Genomic DNA, 26,550 nt, shown 5'->3' with positions numbered 1-26,550 from the left:
CTAAATAAAAACAAGGCTTATGTCATTGTTAAACAGCTGTCATTTTTTGACCCATTGGTGGTCAATTGGTCATATACTGTACATGAAATTATTATTGCAGCTTAATGTAGTGCAGAGAGATACGCTGCATGAACCAATAAGCAAAATTTAATTTCCTGCACACATTAATTTTTCATATCATCATTCTGTATATCTGAAACAACAGTCATGACAATCAATGAGTAGCTAATGATAAAATACTGTAATAATATTTACTGCTGAAAGTGCTACACAGTGCTATCCAGAGTGATGAATGCAGACCCCTATTAACATGATGTTATGTGATATGTTAACAAAGTATACCACGCATGTGGCGTCACAGCACATCTAGTGGTGGCCAGAATTATTAGATTATTAGAGCACCTGACAGATAGGAAAATAATACACAACAAATAGCGGATGAAGTGAGTCCTATTGTTTTTATCCACTTTTAACTTTGATATTTACATAATGAATAGGTTAATCCCTGTACATTCTAAAGAATCACACAGCTGTGTCCTAAGATTCACATCATCATCAGTTTAACCACGATCACATCCGACAATGAATACACAAGGATTTTGGCCTCTTCTGTAGGAACATAATTGTGTGACTTTGACAGTGAAATAGTTTGTTTTTCTGTAGGAAAATGACTCAAATCTGCTATAATGGGTCTATTGGCTTTGTACACATTCCATTTGTTTTATGGATATTTTAATGGCCAAATCAAAAAAGAAAAGAAAAACAGTTGAAACCAAGTGTTCTATCCAGTTTGACCAAAACTGTAACTGGAACATATATGTCAACAGACCATCGGCCAAGACCACAGTCTTTTAATTGAAATAAACTTAATTCAATTTAAAAAAAAAAAAAAAAAAAAAAAATCTAGACTCCTGTTTTAGAGATTATCGGAAATATTTAATGGGCTCATCCTTGGCCCTTGTCTGGCCCTTTTAGCAAGAATCACCAAAATCAGCGCTTTAGTTTTTGTGTAACTCTACTGAGAAATAAACAGATGAATATGCGATCACATAAACTCTTTAAAAGACCAAACTTCTTAAAAACTAAGAAACCTCACACACTAACATTGACTCCATTGTGCAATATCCAAAAGGCAGCTTTTTAAGCTGCCTTTTGGAGCTTAAAAACTACCATTCATACTTGTGGCTACATAACGGTTCAGTGAGTGATATTTAGTGACATCTAGTGCTGAAGTTGCAGACCATGACCAAATGACCTGTGGTGGTTGCAAAAAACATACCTCATAACAGTCAGTGTTTGTTTGTCCATTATGGGCTTTTAGTTAGAAGGGAAATAAACTCTGGTCCATATTCAACCACTACAGTACATGAATGTAATACACCAGAATCCTGGAAGTCACCTGATATTACAAAAAAAAAAAAAAAAGACAGGGGAGGAAAAGGAAGACATGTTGGACTTCATAAACAGCAACTCACTCTCTGCATAAATATTACAAAAGTCATTCTAAAATAATAACTTTCAGATTATTCTTATTTCTGTGTGGTTATATGGAGTATTACATTGGATTTCTGAAATCAGATCCTCGTAATTACCATTAAATCTGAGTTTTCAAGGACGAACATCTTTACTCATTGTGATTGTTCTGCATTTTACAAAAAAGTTAAGAACACTTAATAAACCACTGTCACATCTCTTTCAATGTAAAATTACCTTCATCATCATCTATAATAAAATATATAGCAGTAAACACAATATTCATGTAAACAGAAGTTGCTTTTCATAAACAATATATTGTTTACATTTTGTTACTAAGTACAGATACAAAATAAAACCATTAAAACATATCTACATACAAGGGACATTAAAGACAAGCATAAACGAGTTTTTATTAGACAGTCCATTTACAAAATGTACAGGCCCTTTCAATAAAGTCATTACAAATAAATTAAATCCTAAACGGGTGACAAACATTGTGCAGAAACACCAGATATTACATTCAGTATTTTACAGAAGCAAAACAGTTCACAGTCAGTCAGTTGGAACAGCAGCTGGACAACAGCATCAACACAGCCTCAAACACAGATGACAAGCGACAAAGACACAGGCGTTACAGAATCCAACAATAATATGAGTTGACAACTGTTGAGACATTTAAGAAAATCCTGACAGACCTTTTAGATACACCAGTTGTACTGGTATTAGCTTAGCTTTAGCTCAGAGACAGGAAGCAGGGGACACTGTTAGCCTAGCAATAGCTTCAATGCTACCCGCTGCTAAATGCCCCTTATCATTTTGTTTATATTTAGACATTTTATACATTACACTTCTCTTTTCTTTACAACAACTAATACATGAAACCAGCCTAGTGAGTTAAGAAACTTTTGAGGTAGACTAGCAGTTTTTCCCTTCTCCTAGTCTTTGTGCTAAGCTAGTCTTAAAACAAAATCAATACATTACATTAATAATTACAGTTACATACAAAAAAATAACATTGGTTATGCTAGTAGTTTATACATATGATACCTAAATAACTAATTAGCTACCAGTATTGTTTATTGTTTTATTTCCTAAACTAAAAATATCTAGCTAACGCGAACAGCTTTGGCTAAATGAGTTTATGTTGGTGCTGCTACATGCCTAACTATATGTTTATCACTGAATCCAGATTTTCACTAAACTTTGAAGACAACATGGTTTCATAACACAACCTTGGCTCTGCTAATGGTTTATAGCTATTACATAGTAAACATTAAAGTGAAATTACAAATTTGTGGCTACTCTAGTTAAAAGAAAATACTACTTGTACCAGATAGTTGCATGTAAATGGGACAGGTTTGAAGCTAGGCTAACAATTTCACCCTGCTACCAAGTCTTTATGCTAAATTAAAGCCATTTCACACCATTTTTCTCTAATAAATTTATAAAAACTTATTGAATGAGGTTTTTCATGAATACTTGCACATCACTGCAGGGAGTTTTACTTGATTTCTGTGAATTTCCATTTGTTAGGTTACACATTTGACCTATTATCACAGAGTCAAAAGGCTCCGTGTACAGTTACTCACACCATCAGCCTGAGCCAGAATCAAACATATCAAAGATAATCAAGGAACAAATTAAAGCTATGTCATTATAAATGGCAAAATGTTAAAAACCTAACTGTTCCTCAGTCATCTGAAAATATTATCTGAAGTAACACAGACGTAGCTCATACCGTCAACTACTGCCTGACATTTTCTCTTCTTACACTAATTTTGTATATTTTTTTCTTTCTTTCTTTCTTTTTACTTTTTAAAAATAATTTGGAACATGGAAACACATAAAAATCACATTGTGCCTTGTGTATAAGTTTATCATGCAGAGAAATTTGTAATGCAGACTTCAATTTTCCCTTTCTGCATCACACTGGTGTGAAACGGCTTTTCGACTAACACATTAATGTGCACACTGATTAAAAAAGAAACCGATAACTACGATGTTTTCTCACCTGGAAGACAAAGCAAGTGGATTTCACCAAAAGACTCCTTTTAACTGTAAAACTAGTAATAAAACAGTCTGTTGGCAAAAGTAACTAATGGAAGAAGTGGATTACAGCGCTCATGCTGCCACTGCTAACTCTGCTAAAGATGCTACAGCTTCTGAGACTAACTCGTCTATTTCATGCAAAATAACTACTTTTAAACCCTAACATGCAACACTAATGTACACAGACAAGACAAGACAGTCTGATAAAGGTTTCTGATATCAGTGTGGAGTATTTTATCAGCCTGAATCTGTATGGACATTTTTAAATCTAATTTCTGCCAAGCAGAGTAAGAAGAAATTTTTTAAAATTAAAGAATAAAAGAATCACATGGAGCAACATTATACACTACCTTAAGAATATTTGTTGAAAAGCAAAATTCACAACAAATATTTAAAGAACCTACATAGTGAACATATAGAGTAAGTGACATATTACCTGCTTAATATCAGTAAACCAATTATCAGAACATCTTTGTGATCTGTTGTCACCAATACATTATTTCTCAAAAACATTTCACTACAGACTAAACAGCTGTATGAAAATAACCTCAGTTATGAAGTGAACTATTCTATGTACAGTACAAATCATTACCATATATTGACGAAAAATAAAAATGATGGAAGTACAGAATTTGTTTACAGATTAACATCAGCATGCAGCTTCCAGGAAGAATTGTCTGTTACTGACAGAAAATAAACAACAGGCTGATCACTGGTTCGTCTACTTCTAACACTATTACCAAATCATTTCTCCATTTTCATAGAAATTACTGGATGTCACTGTTTTCCTTGTCAAACAAAAATGATGCAGTAAAGAAAAACCTATTAATAAATAAACTATACAGATAGTAGTCAGGATTACTCTTAAAATTTCATGGCATTTTAATTTTGTGATCTTAAAACTAACTGAGGTGTCACCAAACTTTCTTATCACTGCAATCTTTACTCCGAATTTGTTTTTCATCAGTTTTTACAAGCTCCATATGAATGAGACTGAAGAACAGTCACAATTAAATAATTCTGAGTCAGTGAAAACACTGACTTTTCACTTAATTGTAGCTCTGTATCTCAAGTTTGTTTCGTAATTCTACCTAATAAAGAATACTTTTATTTTTTGTTATGCCTACCTTTAAATAAATCTTATTTTGATTAAAACAACCCTCCACTCATTATTAACATCCCCGTTTCAAAAGAAATATCTAGATTTTCGTCCCATGACATTATTTATATCATTTGTTTATCTGCCAATAGTAATCTATGATCTTAATTCATGAATAATTTCATCATGAACAAACAATATATACAGTGCCTGTCCATTATTGACCTACCTTTGTTTCCTCCTTATATTTATATTTTCCTACATTGTAAATTGACACTGAAGGCATCACAACAGAAGGCAAAAAACTATTACTAGGGAACATGTTGTACTTTAACAGTCTATTCACTAAGTAACTCCATACACATTATTTAACAGGTTTTATGTCCTGTGTTTTAATTTACAATGTAGAAATAATAGAAACAAAACCCTGCTAGCATGTCCATGTGGGCTGCATATACGGGTCCCATTTGGGTTTGTCCGCAGTTTCCATGGTGGCCCCACAGGTGTTTGCCCATATCAGAATCCGAATCAGAGATCTGAATATATCATATTATTTATTGTTCACACTATTTATCCCACAATGTTTATCTTTCATGTCATTTGCGCTACTTCTCATGTTATTTGCACTACTTAAATTCTATGTTTTATAACTATCTTAATTTGCAATACTTTTTATTTTTTAATGTAAATAACTGTGCCTTTTACTGATATTTGTTTTTGTTTTACTGATATTTGTTGTTGTTTTACTGATATTTGTTGTCTGTCTGTAAATTCTTGCTCTGAACCTGAGAGCTTTGCCTCAATTTCGTTGTACTTGCTACAATAACAATAAAGAGATTCTGATTCTGATTTTGATTCTGATATGGGCAAACACATGTGGGGCCACCATGGAAACTGTGGACAAACCCACATGGGACCCTTATATGCAGCCCAATTGTAACCCTTCTGGGGCCCACATGGACATGCTGGCTGGGAAAAAAACAAACAAACATGGAATAAGAAGGTGTGTCCAAACCATGTTTTGTCTTTGAACTAGTGGGTTTACTACTATATTATTAAATATTAAAATGAAATACAGTTAAGAAACACCAACTTTGACTCATTAATGCCACTTCATCCACGGTGTATACAGTTCAGTTTTGTCTTATTCAGGCATTTTTCAACTATTTTTGCAGCATAGAAAGTCATAAAAATTTTTATTATTCATTTGTAATCTCAACAGTGTCATATCCAAAATAAACCGGAATGTTTGTTATTTTGAAGTTATTCATTATTTGGTATAACTAAGTTCACATGCATTTTCACAAATCCAGACACAAAACACCTGATTCCAACCAAAACAGGATCACAGTCGGTTCAACACAGGATTGTATTTTCTATTTGGTCATCATAATGTAAACAAGAGTCAGGCCTCTGCGCTGATATTAAGACCAAAACTCCTATATTAAAAAAGGAAGAATAAAAAAAAAAGAATTAAAACTTTAAAATCCGAAAGGAACACAAACATCTGAAAATCTTGTAGGTTAGTTTTGACTAAATCATAAATGTTCCATTAAATACAGATTAGATTATGCATCACCACAAATATGAAATTTGCATTGTTTGTAGCAATGACGGTAAATTGTCATAATAACAGAACATTCTTGACTTATACATCTCTAAACTGCTACTGGAATTCATCCTTTCCCAACAGCCCCTGTGAAAAAATTAAATAAAAAAACAAAAAATAAACAAAGTTGTTCACATGCAAAAATATCCCTCTGGAATTTAAAGCAACTCTGGTACAATCTGAGCTTAAAGCTGGCACAGTGAAGTCAGTCACAATAATCTCTCATCAGATATGTCTCTGTATTCAAAATAAATCATATTTTAATGTAACACACATCCATGCTACTCTGTTGGATCAAACACCAAATATAAACATTTTAAATCAATCTATAAAGAGTTAGGCAGATAAAATAAAACTATTAAAATTATTTTTCCCTTGAACCACTGTTTTCTCATGCTACAAAAAGAAACCTGTTCAGTGATGCATTGTGGTATTTTCAGAACAAACAGGCATAATGAGTGAACAGAGCGTAAAGCAGGACTGACACCAAGTTATGATGGAAAAGTTCTATTTTCATGTGCTACTGCTTTTAACAAACCGTCCACTTTGCCATCAGTTTAACTCAACAAGTGTGAAATATTCTTTACCGACTCAAGGAAAATAAGGCAAGAAATTTTAACAAATTTGTCAGAGACGATGATTATCAACTAATTCTTTAAGTCACTTTTAAAGAAAACAGAACATTCTGCTTTTCTCTAATATCCTGAAACAGTTTAGTATTTTTAGTGGACACAATAGGTGTAAAAATGCCACTGATCCATTTCAACTTAATCAATAGGTGCTGTAATTTGTTCTTTTTTGTTTATTCATAAACTATAGCAGTTGATTATCAACTCAAAGGTCCATTATTTTTTATATTTACATTTTTTTTAAATGGCTCCAAGTCTGGCGATCACATACAAATCACTAACAATTTCACCTTTTCTCTCTTCTAAACGCAGCTACAACTGTACAACATGAAAAATCAGCAAATATGTTGTTCAAGTTGTCAACTTTCATCCACACATGAGTTGGCAAAATTCCACTGATACACTTGTATATGATTTACAGGCTGCAGTGTATAAACTTTCATTTTTGTATCAAAGTGCCTGCGAAAATTTCTGCTAAAATAAAGAAAATAGAGATATCCTAAAGAATTTAGGACACATTTTGAACAACTGAACAAAACAATGTTGATGTTTTGTTCAACTGGTTGTGATATTCAATTAAATAGATAGCTAAATAGATTTTGAGGAACAATTAACAGTGTAATGTTTGAACAGTTGGTCAAATCAAAAAAGTCTTTTCGATTTTGCATGAAATTAAAAATATAATTGACCTATTTAGAAAATATTCAATTCCAGATTAATTGATATCAAAATTAATTGCACCTCTAATCCCTATATTTTACCTTAAACTGACCTGAACATGAGAACAATACCTTTATGATATATTTCATGACAGTAAATCTACCTAAAATACATTTTGAAGAAATTTTTGAGTATTTTAAGTATATTTAAAGAGTGTAAAATATTTTGCAGTTGGACAGTGGATATTAGACAGTCCATCAATAATACTACTGACCTACAGTACAAAGACGCCCTGCAGGAAGAGTCTTTGTTAGTTAAACAGTCTTTCTTACTGCTTTTCCCCCAGCGCTCACTGACGTCTGTGGCAAATGGGCCAAATCGTCTTCACGGCGCTGTCCCATAAAACACAGCAATGCAACAAGCGGACATGTATGAGGGCGGCGCTGGATGGATGATGGCAATCCCACAATCCTAGAGTTCTCAGGATGTACCATGAGGTCACTTTTCTGTGGAAGTCCTCAGGCCCGGGTGAAGCTGGGGACAACCAGAACGGCGATGGCTGCCACGGCAACCGCCGCCACTGCCAAATTCCAGCCTTCATAGTCCGTCTGCAGAGAAGGAGGACACAATGATCACATCAGAGCGCATCTACAAGCTTCCAGCTCTTGTTAACGGGGTGGTTTCTACTCTTTCATCTCAGAGAGGATGTTAATGTACAACGGTCCAAGAAAAACCTAATGAGATAACAAAAACATTTATTTATTCTAATACAAAGGAGAGAAATTATGAAAAAGTATGAATAAGACTCCTCAGACCATGTCTGAATTTATGTACAACAGGAGAAATGCACAGAGGTAAATGTAAGTGTTTCTGCTGCTTCAGATTTAATCTTTTTATATCGTCACTGACTGAAATAAGTTTTGGACCAATGAAATGTCCATTTGATGATGTTATGAGATGAAGAGCAGAGGGAAGAGCTTAAACTGGAGGACATGAGGATATGGGAATTTAGAAAATAATTTTCGTGACACCAGTAACATTATCAGGTCTATCTTATTGATCTAATTTTTATTGAAAGCCTTACTGATTCCTGATCAGATTTCTGTGTGGGAAAACAAGCCTACACAGGTTTTCAGCATCAGTGCAGCTATTGTTGGAAGTTTCCAGCAGTTACAACCGAAAACAATCAGAAAAACATGCAAACACTGGCAAAAAGAAATTACTGATTGAAGTGTATGCTACCAAAAAAGGTCAGACTTTACAAAACCATTTTTCAAGTGGAACTAGTTTTGGATTCCCATCCATTAAGACAACAAAGAAGAACAAAAAATCAACAAGCCCAATAAACAAAGTAGAAATCTCTTTGTCCTCAAAGAAAGAAAACAGGGACTCTTAACTAGGGACTCTTCCAGATCCATTAAAAAGCTTTAAAACAATTCTGGATCCTCCTCTATGATATCTACATCTTCAGGGACCACTAGATCATAATCCAGTGCCCTCATGACCCCTAGAACCTGTACACAGACCTTTATAACCTCTTTAAGAACCACTGTTCTCAAAGACATCTACACTCAATAAACTTCCTGTGAGATGTTTGGAAACTTTCCAACATCCTCGACAACCACCTTCTGAAGAACTTCTGGAAACCACTTCAGGTTTTCTGCATTCTCATCCAGGACCTTTAGAACTCCTGTGATGTATCAAGTAATATATAGGAACCCAACTCAAGAACATGGAGAACTACATGACAACAGATTAAAGTAGGGCACATGGAACAACGTAGCATCTCCAGAGAATCCAGTGTTCCGGGAACCCAAAATATTTCTTGAAGCCGTAGTAGTGGAGCTTCAGTTTGTGGATGAGGCAGTGAAATTCATTATCCTCTTGTCACTTCATTGAAGTCAAGATTACAATGCGTAACGTTGGTTAACAGGCCAGACATTGTTGGGGAGTGGAAATTCTATTACAGAGGAGAGGCAACAAAAGAAAAAAAGGTGAAAAATTAATCAATCCTAAGACTGATTGTATTTAATACATTTCAGTTTTCTTTAAAAATGTTTTATGTTCAAAATTTTCTTAAAATTTTTTTACCTTGTCTATGTTTCACATTTGTCATGCATTTGAGTATAGATAGGTCATGTTTTGGTGAAGCACTTTGGTGCAAAATCTTTGATACAAACTCAAGCATATACTGCAGTGTTTAAGTAGGAGACAACAGGCCTGAAAAGATTTTAGCGTCTCTCCAGACTGAAGTGTTAAGTGACACACTTTTAACCTCCTCAGACCCAGCTATAGGTTTTCTGTCCACATTTGTGGACAAGAGTTTCACAACTTTATACAAAAAAAACCAAGAAAAGAAAACTGTCCATCACAAAGGACATTCCATAAAAAATTTAAAAACTACATCTGAAAAAACTGTTGCATCATGATGTTTCCAATATAGGCACTTATATAATGAAAAAACAAAAAAAGCTTGTACTTTGCTGACATTTCCTGGGTCTCAGGAGGTTAAGAAACTACAGACTAATGTTTACTCCATCAAGTAATGTCAAAAGATTGTAATACTATGTGGCAAAATAATGGAGAAATGCCGAAATTCTAGTCATAAAAGCAAAAAGCCATCAAAAACAGCCTATGCCTCCAGAACCAGAGGAAAAGTTAGTATAGCTTGGTTGTAATTCACCTACATTATGTAAGAAATAGGAAGATTGTGATTCACACAGTGGATCATGAGTCTTTCTAAAAATGTCATCATATGATTATATGTTCCTTTGGCCTTAGTTCTAGTTCTAGTGTAGTCCTTAAGTCCAGTTAAAAATGCTGAAATTTGGTTTGTCATTTTTTAGTTTCACTTGAGAGATGTTTATGTGCTTCCTCATCATTCATATTTATTCTTTGTAAGTGATCATCCATACACCACAATGACAGTGCAAACACATTGTTAGCCACCTTGTTAGCCACTTAACAACACCATGAACAGAGTGTATGTGTACTTCAACAGCAATTTGACTTTTTCATTTTCTTTCATTGAAGTGAGGACCTGACCTACAAACTGGGGACATTTTTACTGTTTCTAAGTTTCAGACAGACCTTTAACAAGAGGCTTGGGGGTAAAATTTGGTTTAATGGTTGGACTAGAGCTCGGTTTTGATTAAGGTCAGGGTTATGTGCACGCATTTAGATACATGATTTTAATGGATTAAACTATGGGGCTACAGAGTGCATTATGTGTACTCCTCATACTGCAATCTGTTGTAAACGTATGTGTGATTTTAGCACTGATGTCATGTTGGAAGTGATTCTGTAAGTTAATCCTACACTCCTCTAAACTTCTAAGACTGACAGTCTCCTGGCCACATATTTAAACACAGACTCCCCACATTAACAACCACTTACAGTATGAGTAAAGCCCTAAACTAAATGACATATCTCATATCTATGGAGCTGAGCAGCTGTCAGCTGACTTCAGTTTTATGTCAGCAACATTATAACAGAATGGTTGTAAGTTCAGGTCCTGGTTATTTGCACAGGGATTGGGAGACAGTGATCTTAGACAAAAACATAGAGAAACCAGCCAGTGCCCTTGGTGTATGTCTTTATATTTGTCCATGGGCAAATGGCTGTCAAAAAGGTGAAAAGGTCAGTGCAACTCACCAGTAGTGTGACATGATTATTTAAGAAGTTGTAACTTCTCAAAGTAACTTCTTAAAACTTATTACTTTTCTCTCTCATATCAAAGAACATTTATGCTTCACATATTTAGTGACATGAACACATCTCATTGGACTGTGAGAGTGAAAAGGTACATTTTTTGGGATACTGAGATGTGAATTATTTGAAATTCTACATTGTAGGATTCTTTTGTCCATGAATGGTTGTTGCCAAGGTTTTATGAAAAGGAACATCTCAGTGAAACACGTTTTACCACTTAGCTGTAGCAGGGTTTAGTTTCCAAAAAAACTACATGCGATACCTGTAGTTTTTTAATCCAATTACAACTGGAATATAATACAAATCTGCGTGCATTTGCTTTTAAATGTTACACTTTTTTATATCAATTCCCTCATCCAGAAGAGAAGAGGACCCACTCTAACTTCAAAAGTACAGTGACTCAAATGGGGGTAACACAACTTTTGTGTTGATCTACATGTTAACAATAATTGTGTTGGAAATTTCCAAATAGAATCTGATACCAAGCTTTACAACATACAGACAGTCAGCTCTGATATAAGCCCATAATTATGCCACCTTTGGATGCTAACCGTAGTGTCTGGTAGAGAAAGAAGGGCGTGGCCATACCTGGTCCCCTCTATGATGCCAGCTCCTCCCACCAGCACCAAATCAAGGCCACTATAACAATCATTCCTATGAAGGGTATGGAGAGAACAGGGGGCGCAGACGGACGAGTGCAGTTCTGGGGAGAAGACAAAAGGTAGGAGTGTAGGAGGAGGAGTAGGAGGTGGAGAGAGGAGTAAATAAAATCATAAAATAATCAGAGTATTTAAGGCAGACGGTGTGGAGGACAACATGCAAACATGGAGCAAAGAAAAACATAAAAGACTGATGAAAAACAAATGCACAGAAATTAAGAGAATAGGCAGAAAGAAGGTTGAGCATTGAAACCATCAAATTCATATAAAATTTGATCAAGATCATTTTGTGAAATTCATGTGAAACAAAAGTGGCAGCAGTGCCATAAAAACATGATCATGATAATGTGGCAATAATGGAGCAAAAGATCAAGAAAACAGGAAGACAGCAACAATGTCGAGAGGCGAGATGAGAGCAATTTTAAACATTTTGTTTAAAAATCTTTTGTGACACTTTGAAGTGCTGCTTAAAATCTGACAGCATTAGCAGCACTGCAGAGTGGGTTAAAGGATAAACAGGAGGTTAAATACAACTGTGGTGCATAAGGACTAGGGGGATGATATGATGGGTAGAAGCAGAGGTGGGAAATCTCCAAGAGAAAAGTCCCAGGTCAATTCAGGAAGCTTTTGACTCCAAGTAAAATAGTCATGTCATGTTCAGTCCTAAGTCTTAAAGGGCAGGTCTCTAATCAAGGTTCTAATAGTTTTGGATTTTTCATTATAGTTTAGTTTTATTTAGTTTTGACTTTGTTTTCTCTAATTCAGTTCGTTTTAATTCGTTTTTAGAGCAGGTTTGCTAGTTTTTATTAGTTTTCGTTATTTTCTAAATGCTTAGTTTTAGTATTAATTTTAGTTTTGTCGTCTCTTTTCTCTTCCTCTCCGTCGTATTCAAATAAATCCCAGACAGGACTCTGCTGCTTTCTCCCAACTTTAGTCTCCATGTTTCCAGGTAGAGTGGGGACCAGAAGATGACCGGAAACCACAAGTGAACACAGGTGACGGACCGTCAAGTGTCGTATAGTGACAGCACAGAAAACTGATAGAACCAAATAAATCGATTTCGTATCAATCTGACATTGACAAAGACAAAAACAAAGGGAATTTTATCCATAATTTTTATTCATTTTTATTAGTTTTGTAAACACACAATGCAGTTTCAGTTAGTTATCATTATTTCCTTTTAATTATAGTTTTTATTTATTTCAGTTAACGAAAAGGTTTTTTCAATTCTAGTTTTCGTCATTTCGTTAATTTTCGTTAACGAAAATAACCTTGTCTCTAATCACTCAAAAAGTCATATCGGAAGTCAAGAATTTCATGGCTCTGAGAGACAGATTCAAGTTTCAGACAGATAACCCAAACTCAAATAAAAAAAACCCTCAAGACTAAAGTTTGGAGGTTGACCTCTAACCTCAGCTAAGTCCCAACATTGGTTAAGTCAACAGACATCAGTCTCAGACACTGATGTAAAGCCTAAAGTCAAGCCCCAAGTTAACATGAAACAGCATCAAGACCAAAAGCACGTCTCCTACTGTTACCAAAGATGTGCACGTTTATCTGGCTTCTCCGAGTTCCTTTCACACTGCCAGGGGACAAGCCATTCTGTTTTTTGTTTCTGGTTGGTTTGACATCACAAAAGCACCAGAATAAAGATAACAAGGCAGAATTACTCATTTTCAAGTGCTGCTTGAATGGAGATGAATGAAATTTATGGCTTATGACAAGTATCATAACATCAGGCCAGAGAAGGAATGAAAAGTAGTGGGTACACTCAGGTATTATATTTCCATCACTGCCGATTGGAGTTGAACCACTAAATACCTGTGGCTAGTGCAGAATCATCTGACCTAGGAATGCTTGTACCTAATTGAATCCTTTCACACCGAGGATAAAAAGTCAGACATCAGTAGGTCTTTTGTCCAATATGAAACAGATATCAGAGGGATTTTTGTCCTAATTACTGACACTTGAGTACCAAGTCCAACCCCTCAGCATCATGTCCCAATCCCACATTTCAAAGGACAGTTCTCTCTTCTCTGAAATGCAAAACCCACAGTAAGAAAAGCAGTTCTTGTATTTACCTTTAAGACACGACTGTCGAGTCTTAAGTCAGGTTCCAAGTCTGGTAGGTCTCAAGAAAAGTTTCATATGAAACTCAAGTCCAGAGTCCAACTCCAAGAAAGATCTACATTAACCTTTTAAAGTTAGATACTGACAGTCCACAACACCCCAGTGTACCCACCTTTTTAAAAGGTTAATGTACAACTAAGACTGTCCTCTTAGGGTCTGACACTCAAAACCCAGAAGTCTCAAGTCTAGTTTTGAGGGCCACATTTCTACCTAAAGAACCTGAAATTGTCAGTTCCAGAACTTTAGTCTGAGGGACTTAAATGTTCCACCAGTCTGTTGTTTATCTGTGTTCACACAGTTTTTTTGAAAATTAATCCACTTGTCTGAGGAAGTGACAGCACCTCTTACACAGTTACTGAACTATCAAGACAGTACTATTTCTTGAGCAAAGGGCTTTTTTTTTTTGGGGGGGGGGGGGGGGGTATTGTCCCTGAACATCAATTTATTTTGTGTTCCCTGCTGTGGAAAGGTCACGGGTTCTTCCAAAAGTTCGAGGATCACAGGGAAATTTCCTGTGGTGCAAATACGATTGTTAAACTCCAGGTCAACTTTTCAAATTCTCAAATCAGAACCCATGTCACACATTACAGCAGATGAGTCTGGAGTAACAGGTCTAGGAAAAAGTCTTGGCTGGCATCCTGGCACGAGGAGGGAAGTGAGTGATAAGACCAATAAAGATTTGGATTGAACTTTCGCCCCTGGAGTAGAGAAAGGTTAAGAGATAAACATCAAAATGTAACTGATTAAACTTATGTCTACCCTCTCAGATGATCTCATTATTTCAAATGTTCAACACATGAGACATTAGCATATTGAGACTGTCACTACACATTTCACAGTTTTCTTTTTTCAGGTAAACAAACCTCTGAATGTTGTGATGCTCTGAGGAGGAGGCGGTAAACTGAGAAACAGCAGAAACAGACAGATGACTGCTTTGACAAAAACAAACTGCCCAGTGGTGACAAATGTTGGGAAGAAGCTCACGACAAAACGCTCAAAGACCAGCGACATGAGCAGAGCTGCAGTTAAAAACCAGAAGCAACATGACCAATGAGGCATCTACAGAGCTTTTTGGCTGAGCAGTAATCGACCAACATGCACGTAGTACAAACGGACAGACTTCATGGAAACAGCATGGATCTGAGGGACGCATCAGTCAGGATGCAGGGTGTCAAAAAGAACTGTGTCATGTTTATAATCCTTTGTACTTACCGTGACATCTCAGTTTTTTTCAACCTAAACATCTCCACTTTCATACAAAGGTTCCTTTCAAGTTCCTCATCTCCAAAGGTTTTAAACCTTAATTGTGTCTCAGTGTACAAATGTATGAAGGACTGTACTTCTATATCCAAAACGGGTTTGTTTTGTTTTTACTAAAGTGGGTCAGGAATCACATACACATGAGTAGATTCCTTGACTTTAAACTTCTTACCTGTGGCTTCCTTCCCACCAGCTTCTGAAGCTCAGCCTTGCAGCGTTGCAGCTCCTGCTCCAGTGCTGCTCGTTCTTGCTGACTGCTGTCGTAAAGCTGCTGCAGCTCAGCCAGCTCAAACTTCAAACCATCACACTGACACATAACACAGGAAAAATAAGAAAAATGGATGACACTTATTTCTGAAGTTGAAGAATTTATTGTACTGTTGTCCCAGACTGTGTAAAAGAAGTGCATGCAATCATGGAGCTGTCACTCATTGGTTTGTTGACTATAATTTTGACTCCTTGAATTTCCATTATGATGGTTGCAATCTTGGCTTTTTGAAGACAGAATAGAACACACTGTAAGTAAAATAAGACTTGAACTCGTCATCATTTTTCTCTTTAAATATATTTCTAAAGGTGCTATTGACATGACATTTTCACCAAATGTCCTAACAACCCGTGTAAAAGAAACCAAACCATAGATGTCCGGAAATTAAGTTCCGAGTAATAATATGAAATGACACAGGGGGAAAAGTATTAAACACATGAAGAAAGAGAGACACCAGCTGAAATCTATCCGTTATCAGAAAGCAGTCCTGCCCCTTGTTAGTGCAAGTGATCATAATCATCATAACAGCAGCTGGTTTCTGAAAGGTCTCATTACCAAGATGTCACACAAGAAACATCTCATGATGGGTAGCGCTCTCTCAAAACCTTTGTATCTTTGTTGCTAAACAGACTGATGGCAGTGGTTACAGAATGATTTCTAAACCTCTGAATGATCCAGTGAGTACTGTTGGAGCCATAATCTGGATGTGGAAAGACCATCATCTCGTTATTAGGCGCCACAACCAGGTGCACCTTGCAAGATGGCAACATAAACACTCAACCAAGAGTTAAAGGGGTCAAATTTTCCTAAACCCACTTTTATTAGTCTTTGGTACATTTATTTGTGTATTTGGACCCTAATAGTTCATAAAGTTTGAATTTGAACCCTCCAGGTGCAGCAAAGCTATCTTTATATTCATTTTGGCAAAAATCGAATGGAGTTCTACAACCCATTATAATTCCTTCTTAATTTGTTATGTTTTATAACTCGTAACATCACAACATTTGCACATGCAGGGTGGGGAAGCAAAATTTACAATATTTTGAGGCAGGGATTGAAAGACAGTGTATGACCAATTAGTTTATTGAAAGTCATGAGAATTTATTTGCCACAAGAAAATTTACAAAATAGAAAATGTTTTTATTCTATGTGTTCTCCCTCTTTCTCAATAACTGCCTTCACACGCTTCCTGAAACTTGCGCAAGTGTTCCTCAAATATTCGGGTGACAACTTCTCCCATTCTTCTTTAATAGTATCTTCCAGACTTTCTCATAATAGTTTTGCTCATAGTCATTCTCTTCTTTACATTATAAACAGTCTTTATGGACACTCCAACTATTTTTGAAATCTCCTTTGGTGTGACGAGTGCATTCAGCAAATCACACACTCTTTGAAGTTTGCTTTCCTGATTACTCATATGGGCAAAAGTTTCTGAAAAGGTATGGATAATAGTGTTAGGTATGATTATGACATCAATATATGTTTGGTTTCAAAACAACTGACGTAGTGCCTGCTGAGAAAAAACAACTAAATGTTCATTGTAAATTTTGCTTCCCCACCCTGTATAAGGTCAAGACTTCTAACGAACATTTCTCTAAGTATGCCATAATTGTTTGTCAGCAGCAGCGGTTGTAGTCCAAACTAAAAATATGTCCAAACTTCGAGCTGATTACCTAAAATGTTCAGTTGTTGGTTGAACGGGACAGAGCAGCACAGCCAACAACCTGGAGGGGGTGGGGTGTGAAATGGCTCATTTGTATTTAAAGGGCCGGCACTCAAAACGACCTTTCTGATGTCATTACACAGAAATAAGGTTGAAGATGGACCTGTGGAGTTGAATTAATGAAGAATTCAGACCCAAGCATAGCATTTACAGTTTATGTAGACCACAGGGAAATGTTTTAAAATGCATAATTCCATTTAAAAAAAAAAAAAAAAAAGCAAAATATCACTCCTTTAAGTTTAGAGGTGGGAACATCATGGTGTGGGGCTGTTTTTCAGAATACAATATTGGTAAACTTCATATAACTGAAGGGTGAATGGAAAAATGTACAGAGTCATTACTGATAAAAAAAAAAAAACTGTGCCATTTACTAGGATGATAAAAAAATTTCATGTCAAATGCACCTTTAGAAATATGTTTACTGAGAAAAATGGTAACATGTTCAATACTTATTTTACCCATTGTATGTTAAATAATTTGAGTCCTTTGGTATCTAATTTTCTTGGACCCAAATACAGTCTACCCATATAAAGACTGGAGACTAAACATTAAAATTACTAATGGTTCTACACACATCACAACTGATGAAATTCTCTTGTAAAACTAACTGAAGTTTGTGGTGTAGGTGATTTTGTCATCTTACTTCTCTCTGGACTTTCTGAGCGGTCTCCTCTGCTTGCCTCAGTTGGATCTTCAGGGCACTGAGCTCCTGGACTGAGGACAAGTCTGAATCCCTCTGTCCCTCCTGGTGTTCAGGACCAGACTGGGACAGAGTAATGTAGGCGTCGGACTTCACCTGGTCGTTCTGCTCACACTCAGTTTGGCCCTCAACTCTGACAGCCAGGTACACATCATCACAGCTGTTCAACAACACAGAGTGTTCATGACACAGCAGGTAAAGCATTAAACTCCATGTGAAGTTTGACAAAGATAGACGAGACAGCAGTTATAGTGATCTGTGGATGTTCGTGTTGATGTAATAGTTGACTGACAGCTGATCGGGCAACTCACGCCTCTCGTTGCTGCTGCAGTTGTTCCACTTTGCTGCTCAACTCTTTGTTGTCACTGGTCAGCGACTGGCGCTCATTTGTCAGAGAGATGACTTCGTCCCTGAGCTGACTCATGTTACCTGCTCACACAACCACATACAGTACACATTAGAGTTCAATTTTATATACGAAGAAGTGAATGATTACTAGAAAGTGCAGCAACAAGCAAGAAGGATCTGAAACACCATGGCACTAATCAATATTTTTTTAAAACCCAGCTTGAACTCTGGCAATAGTTGATTCACACATACTTCTAATGGTGAAATATTTCCCAGTCATTTCTCCACATTTAAAGCTTTGTAGTTGTTTTGAGAAAATATGAAAGCCATTGAACAACTACAAAGACTTTTCCCAATTTCTGGCATACAGCTGTCAAAAATTCACATGCTGCACATGTTGCACCTAATGTGTTATTCTACACCAGAAATGAATACGATAAATTATACTGAAATAAATGATACTTTTGTACAGCTGATTTTATTAAAAAAATGTCCTGAGATATTCTTTGGAAATCACAGTCTGAGTAAAGCACGTTGTGTTCTTACTTTATTAGCAATGTACCAAAAAACAACACCTATCAGATCTGTTGAATAAAACAAAAAACTAAACATCCCATATGCAGAGAAAGAGACACACTTAACGAAAACTGCACGTTTAGACTAAATCAGCATTTAAAAACAACCTGAGTCCAATTGTATAAAATGGAACATAAACCCCAGTTACCATGTGGATCAGTGAGTGTGTTGCGGCTCTTCATACTGATCTCAGCCCTCAGTGATGTGATTTCCAGCTCATACTCCTGTGCTGTGGTGTGGAGGCGCTGCAGCTCCGCTCGCAGACGACACAACTCCTCCTGCAGGGAGGCGATGTCGTTCTCCCTCTCCGCTGCTGCCTCCTCAGCCGCCTGCTGCAGGACCAGAACCTCCTCCTGAGCCGAGCGCAGCTCCTCCTGCACCTCCTCCAGCTCACTCTCCTTCTCCTCCTCCAGGCTGTCCATCTCCTCCTGAACCGAACGGAGCTGAGCTGAAGGTGAGAGAGAAAAAAAAAAAAATTAACTAAAAAAGGTGTGGTTGCATGTTTAATTTTTACAAGGATATTTTCTTTAATATTCAATATTTTCTTTCTGTTTATTCTAGAAAGATATTTTTAAAGTGAATACTTAACTAAAAAAAAGTGACATTTCTGAAACATTGGGGCATTACCAAATGTAAATCTGTTTGGTAGAGAAGAAGACTTTGAAAACTTAAAAGTTCTAACTTTGTGAAGATGTATTTCACAAAAACGCACTTTTATCAAATGCATCTTGAACACTGAACCTATTTTGGGGTACAGTGGGACATTTTTACAATGTAATGTTGTTTTTCGTTAATGAGAACCTTATACAAAAAGATACTTGTGGAAAAGTGAGACATTGTCAGGACAAACCTTGCAGCCTCTGAATCTGTCTGGTGAAACTCTCAGCCTGATGGGCACTTGCCAGCCGCTCTTCCTCTAACAGACCTAAAAAGTAGAGAACAGACCAGGTGGAATGCTTTCATGCAATTTATTTTTTTAATATTTAAAGCAATAATACTTATACAAATGCTTTTAAAATGAAAAATGCTCATTAAAAATATCGATGGATCAATTTCATCCATCTCTGACGAACCCTGCAGCTCCATGAAGCTCTCCTCGTGTCTCTGGGAAACCTCCCTGGTCTCCTCCAGCTCCAGCAGCAGCTGCAGCACCTGAGCCCTCAGCTCCTCCAGCTCCCCCTCTTCATCTTTCACTCCTCCTCCTCCTCCTCCTCCTTGCTCCTCCTCCCCCTTCTCCTCCTTAACCTCCTTCTCCTCCTCCTGCTGACCCTTCTCCCCATCTCCCACCGTCTCCTCCTTCTCCTCCAGGGACTCCCTCTCTTTGGCTGTCAGAGTGTCTGCCAGCATGATCGGCTTCTCCACCTTCAGCTCACACAGGTCATCTGAAGTCAGACAAAAAGAGAGGTAAAGAAAAATAATAATAAAAAAAAAAACATAAACCCCATCCATTCTATATTAATAAAATGGTGGGAAAGACTTATGTCTGTGTCCCCCGGTGTATGATGAAGACATAAACTTCTTAATTATTTTACTTACATTTATCATCATAAAAACAAGTAAGACATGGTGTTGGTCCCTGAGCACCTTCAATGGCAGCTCAGTGCTCCTAGTGTGTTTAATGCTAAGGCTAAGGCTAGGTGCTGTGTATATCAGGATGAGTAAAATACCGAAACCACATTTCCCGTTTGGGGTAGTAAATTAAGATTTCCTTTAACTTTAACCTTAACCTTTGTACTGATGAATACAAGAGGTGTGCTACCCTTCTTTGTCCTGTTTTGGAATAAATATTGACATGTTTTTCTTAAAACAGACCAATATTAAAACATGAATGTGTATTAGCATTAAACACTACATTCACTCAATGTAGCACAAGCTAAGGGGGTTGCTTTAAACCCTGTACACACTCCACGAGAACAGAGAAATTTATTTGTTTGCAATTGAAGTTTACTCAATCAAACAAACTTTCACTATGGACTAAACCGATATTTTTCATTTTAAGGAGCTAGCACTATAAGAATTAAGTCAACCATTACATAAAATTCAAAAAGACAAAACACAACAGGGAGCTACTGGTATTCAGCAAACCAAAGGTGCTCATGGAGAGGGCATGAACCATTGGGAAAAGACAAAAATCCAGACACTTACTTGGCTAGAACATTTTCAAAAGCCTTTATTTCATGAGGGCCTGTAGATTAGTTCATAGGCTGGAGTTAAAAACACACCTACGCGTGCGCCTTCTTAAGGGTGTTGACAAAGACAAAGGAAGTGTGTTTTTAACTCCAGCCCCTATGAACTAATCTACAGGCCTTCATGAAATAAAGGATTTTTTAAATTTTCTAACCAAGTAAGTGCCTGGATTTTTGTCTTTTCCCAACATTAGCTACATAAACTTATTGTGCTTGTGATGAGTATGGACTATGCTTTCACTTAACTGTGACAGTATATGTTCGTTTATTAGCATATATAGCACTATTTCTCATAATATAGTTATCAAATCTTACAAAAAAAGACAGTAAGCAAAGACAGAGTATAAAAATGCAGTTCTACTTTTCTGATTTTCACTGATGTTACAGTGAAACAAATAATTAGGTTTCACTTCACTTCTTCTCTTTTAGTCCAAGGCGGCATAAATGTAGTTCTGCTGCATGATTTTGCTGCAGTGGATCTATGTATAGTTTTAAGTTTAGCTTCATATTATATGTTCTTTGATGAGATAAAAGTTCAATATAGTGTTAGCACAGAGTATGGTGATAAGAGAAGAGGCTAAATTTGACAAAGACTGGTGCTCAAAAGCTTCTCTCAGACAATAACATTCATATACATACACAATGCCTATACTCTAGCATGTCTTAGTTTATTGTCCAAAACTGCTTTTATAATTTTTGAGAAACTCAGCCCTGTGGCTCCATCTAGTGCTGACAATTAAGAAACACAGATTGATATTTATATATCTGGGTTTTAAAATGTATCAGAGATAATTTTATCTTTGCACAATTAAACATTTAACAATCAAATATTGAATAAAAATTTATTACATTAGAATTCTCCTTGTGGTGCGTTGAAGTACAAGGTTAAAATATGCACTCATATACTTTAAAAGACTGGTGTATTTTTTGTGGAAAATTTAACAATATGAGAAAAAAAAATAATCAAAAGCAGACTGCTGCAAAATATTTGTGAGCTATTCATTATTTTGACAAATAACACTTAACTGTATGAATGCAAATTATGTAAATGACTGCACATATTTATTTTATAGTTCTTCAGGAAATTTGCTTAGTGGAAACTTTTTTTTAATTTTCCTTTTCTGGTTCAGTTTCTTTCAGTAATTAAAAAATAGATGTCCATTATATGATAATGAGGTGAAAATGTCACACAGAGTAAATACCACCTAATGAACTGTGGTGATTATTTATCATAACCTCATTTTAAATGTCAGACTGAATGTAATTTTTTACTGCTGTCAGTGCAGGAGGTCACAGAATCAAGCTGAGATGAACAGACTGATGAAAAACTCCCATAATCCCCTCTGCTGTCGTCATCACAGAGGCTATAAATAGATCTTTGTCATCTCTCTATACACCTCATCCTCACCGTCACTCTTCATCAACAGATGAACGACCAGCAGTAACAGAAGACAAACCAGTGCTGATTGTAAAATGTCCAGTTACAGTTAATGCTTCAAGACCTAAACATCCTCCAGTGACCAAAAGCATCTACTGATCTAAAATGTTTAATAATCTTTGATCCACTAATCCTATCTAATACACGTAAATATTTCAGGTAAAATGCAGCTCCTCAGTTTTTCACTGTCATCAGATATGACCCATTTGGACATTCAGAGGCTCCGTAGTTAACATGGAAACACTGTCATCTCCTGCGACACTGATTCACCAGTAAAACCCATGTAGTTTTAAAAGCAGCAGTGGTTGTCAACACCTGTTTATCTGTTTAATGATACTGTATATAGTGCTGAAAAAGCCACTCCCCCCCCCCTTTTTTTTTTTTGTAACTTTCAAATTTGCCTTGAGCTTCTATGAACATCTACACGAATAAATGAAATCTAAGAAAACATTTTATTTTCAATGAAAATTGTAAAATGCAGAGGATAATATTATGATAAATGATGATATATCACTGTTAGATGTAGAGGAAAATGCATTTGGAAGTCCCCGCCAAAAATAGTTCTAGGTCTTTAAGGGTTAATAAGTGCTTTTTAATGATTAATAAAGAGTCTATTAATATGTATGCAAATATGCAGCTGGTTCATATATGTTCCTTATTATAAATCTTCTAAAAGTGTGCAAGCATAGAGGTAGACTACTCATATTACAAACAATTATGAGTGCTTTATCTTTTTAATTTTAACCCCCATAAATATACAGTTTGTTTGACTCACACATGAAAGCTCACTTTATGTGCATTGAAAGAAATAATTGGAAATCTGTCAAACTGAAACTCTTTGTGGAGGTAAAAATAGAGGGGATGGTGAAGTAAATCCTGCAGTCCTGTCACTTGGCTTCACAAGGCTTGACAAGAAATAATACCTTAAAATAAAACACAAAGTAAGAATTATGAGAATGACACAATGTTTTTGTTAAGAAGACAAACTTAGCAGCAGAGTTAGCAGACTGTTACATCTGATTGGCATGGTACACATTAAAGTGCATTTGTTTTTTATTCTAATTCATTATTTATTTTGTCACCAGCTTTTGATGCTAGGGATTTGTGATATGAGATGTGATGCCAAACATGATAGTCACATGAACAAACCATGGGATATCAGAACACTATTGATGTAAACAACCAGACTGACCGGATGGATCCAGGACCTCCTCTATGACGGGGGGCAGGCGGAGTCCGTCCATGTTTGTGCCGATGGATGTGGAGGAGACGCTGCTGCAGAGAGGCGAAGGGAGGATCAAAGGCCCTGGAAGGCTCCTCACGCTCCGTGCAGACCGAGCTGCTGAAGCCCCCCCATCCTGGAGCCGACAGACGAGGATGTATGAGGACTGGAGGAGGAGGAGGAGGAGGAAGAGGAGGAGGAGGAGAGGGTGGGTGTCAGAGCAGCCAGAGAGAAAACTGCGACACCACCAAAGCACCTCCAATACTGGATTACACAGGTCAATACTGGTATTTATACTGGTTTAGAAGACATCACACATTTCAGTCTGACTGACCAAACATTTCATGTAAAAACATCAGTCAATAATTTTTGTTTGTTTTAAATGTGAACGTTCTTAGTAACATGTAGAGACATATTATTGTTGAGCCCTGACTGTCCATTTTCAAAGCAGGAGCATGAAGTTGGTTCTGTAAATGGAACCAGTTCCAAGTTGCAAAAATGGAACTGGTTCCAAGATTTAATATATCTAAATCTTCATGTTATTACAAATGATTGTGAAAAGCAGAATACTGGTCAACTTTTGCAGTTGTAGGTGCCCTATGATCAATACTACAGACATCTCTGCTCTCATAAAGTGCTTTTCAATAAATTACTTTATGTGCATTTTGAGATGAACACAAAAATGTGAAAAATGTGATTTTTTTTTTTTTTGCTGACTTTAGGTTGTTTTTGCCTTTGAAAAGTAGGACATGCCAGTAACGGAAAATGGGAAAAAATAGAATAAATTTGAACCCTTCTGATCTCCAGCACCTTCCAGGACCATGGACTGTATATTATTAGTGGACAGGGGAACCATGATCTCATGTATTACACTGGTTTTTGCTGAACTTCTGTTTTGAAGCCAGTGTTTTAGGATTTGGCTGTTACCGTGTTGGCTTTCTGAAGCTAGAAGTGACCATATTTGTGAAAAAAAAAAAAAAAAAAAAAAAGGCTCAGAACTACGACAGCCCATGGGGTTAGAGGTGAGCTAATATTAGTGTTATCTCACTGACTCGAAAATAAAACCTGTAAATGTCATCAAGCGCTGAGTAACAAAGTCATTTTACAGTCTTGTTACAGGAACCCGTTAACCCCAACTGCAGTCAAGCTGTATTCATTTTCCAGACCACTTAGTCCTTGCAGGGGTGCTGGCAACTATCCTGGCAACCGAAGGGGGGTGGGCACCAGTCCCTTCGTCAGAGGGCCAACATGTACAGACAAACAACCATTCATTCTCAGTTTCATATCGACATGCAATTTACATTTGAGTACCTGGACAGGGCCCACAGAGACCTGGGGAGAAAATGAAAACTCCACCAGGAATCCAGGGTTTTTAGGAGCCACCCCTGGTGGCCACCTGCGGTATTACAATGTGAAGGTACCCCCTCACCTCAGATGGAATCCCCAACATCACCAGGATGCTCTGCTTTCTCTACTAAGTTTATTTGATGCATATATAATGTAGCTGACACTGCCAACTTCTGACAATATGGCACAGCCTGGTCTACTTGCTCCAAACTAACTGATAGAAACACTCATCATTTTCTTGTTGGCAGCTTTTCAGTAGCTGCTTCAAATTTGATTGACAAAAAGAGAACTACTATCATGTATGGAGAAATGCTTTTGGGGGCAACAGAGAACTCCCTGGGTGGTCACAGGGGACATTAGCAGCACAGTTGGCAGCAACTATAGACTGAAAATAAAGATGGAAGTTGCAGCACCATTTCCTGCCACTCTGGAAAAGTGACGACAGCAATATTGCAGATATAAGAGCTGCCACGCTGCCTCTGTCACGCATTTTGAAGATGAAGTTGGTAATGTAACAGATGCAGTACTGTGATGTCTATGGACCAGTTGGATGCCTGGCTCATTTATGACAGTATTTGTTTACTGTTACCGCTGTCATTCACCTGTTTTTATCAACTCAAATAACTTCTTCAGAAAGATGACAACTTGAGGAAAAATGTATTGCACTCTGCATTTTCATTTTAACCCAAGTCCCTTTAATGACCACTGAGAGGGTGGAGCTTCTGACCTGTACTGCATCCAACCACCACTGATTAAGATGATTTGGCTTCACTTGTGAGGAGTCATCACTATGTCTGTCTTTATATACAGTCTATGGTTCAACCACTGTATTCAGCTCTCCTAATATATCCAGGATGCTAGTATTAGTAAATTACCAGTAAACACGGTGTACAGCTAAGGCTGATTGGCATGTCAATCATTGTGTCTCTGGTCATAAAAAAAATATTGACTCAAAGACGCCGCCACATAATCTAAACACTGAAGATCGATCCTCTAAGAATCTTAAATGTTTGTACAATATTTCACTGACATACAGAATGTAGTAAAGGTATTTTAGTCTGGACAAAAGCAGACAGATGGCAGAACCTACAGTAATTTCCCAGATGTGTGTAACTGTTCCTTTAATAGCATCCTTTAGCTCTGCCTCTGGTTACTAAGAAGCTGTAACATCTCCGTCTCTCTGTGAATGACCTTCCTTTGTACTGAGTGCCATAAAAACAATGCACTTCATTTTATTTTCTTCTAACTGCTCACATATGACACATCTATTTGTGAGAACATGCACACAGAATAACAGATAATATAATACAATTTAGATATAAATAAAGAAATACCTTGTTGTGTTAGATGAACTGCTCTGCTGTAGTTCTGTTGTCTCCTCTCTCCTCCCTCCCTCTATGATTTCACTGCAGACCTCTCCTTCTCTTGTCCTACATTTCCTCCTCAGCATCAGCGTGATG

General features: G+C 36.8%; 1 protein-coding gene across 3 annotated transcripts; it reads right to left on the bottom strand.

The window, feature by feature from the left end:
* Window positions 1-1,863: 1,863 nt before the first annotated feature.
* On the bottom strand, window positions 1,864-26,550 carry ccdc136b (coiled-coil domain containing 136b). 3 transcript variants are annotated; one of them, XR_003936932.1, is made up of 10 exons: window positions 26,425-26,550; window positions 23,714-23,909; window positions 19,971-20,279; window positions 19,748-19,822; window positions 19,046-19,345; window positions 18,285-18,402; window positions 17,917-18,133; window positions 15,455-15,589; window positions 5,607-8,130; window positions 1,864-5,051 (listed from the first exon to the last, which is right to left on the bottom strand). XR_003936932.1 is itself a non-coding variant. In XM_030150406.1 (10 exons), exons 2-9 carry the CDS (start codon window positions 23,763-23,765, stop codon window positions 11,832-11,834), a joined length of 1,311 nt encoding a protein of 436 aa, XP_030006266.1. In that variant the 5' UTR covers window positions 23,766-23,909; window positions 26,425-26,550; the 3' UTR covers window positions 8,022-8,130; window positions 11,822-11,831. The 3 variants fall into 3 exon arrangements, 1 of the variants encoding a protein (XP_030006266.1); XR_003936931.1 differs by having other exon boundaries at window positions 5,611-8,130; XM_030150406.1 differs by lacking the exon at window positions 1,864-5,051 and adding an exon at window positions 11,822-11,936 and having other exon boundaries at window positions 8,022-8,130.

The sequence above is a fragment of the Sphaeramia orbicularis genome, chromosome 12 (genome assembly GCF_902148855.1).
Source record: "Sphaeramia orbicularis chromosome 12, fSphaOr1.1, whole genome shotgun sequence".
Lineage (NCBI taxonomy): Eukaryota > Metazoa > Chordata > Actinopteri > Kurtiformes > Apogonidae > Sphaeramia > Sphaeramia orbicularis.
The sequence above is the reverse complement of the archived record's forward strand: the minus strand, read 5'-3'. Positions and strand labels throughout refer to the sequence as shown.

Coding starts and splice junctions, on each gene's coding strand:
- ccdc136b (XM_030150406.1), bottom strand. CDS start 23,765: ATGGACGGACTCCGCCTGCCCCCCGTCATAGAGGAGGTCCTGGATCCA. Junction 19,346..19,747: donor ACAGATTCAGAGGCTGCAAG/GTTTGTCCTGAC, acceptor TCTCACCTTCAG/CTCAGCTCCGTTCGGTTCAG. Junction 15,590..17,916: donor CTCAGAAAGTCCAGAGAGAA/GTAAGATGACAA, acceptor GTTATGTGTCAG/TGTGATGGTTTGAAGTTTGA.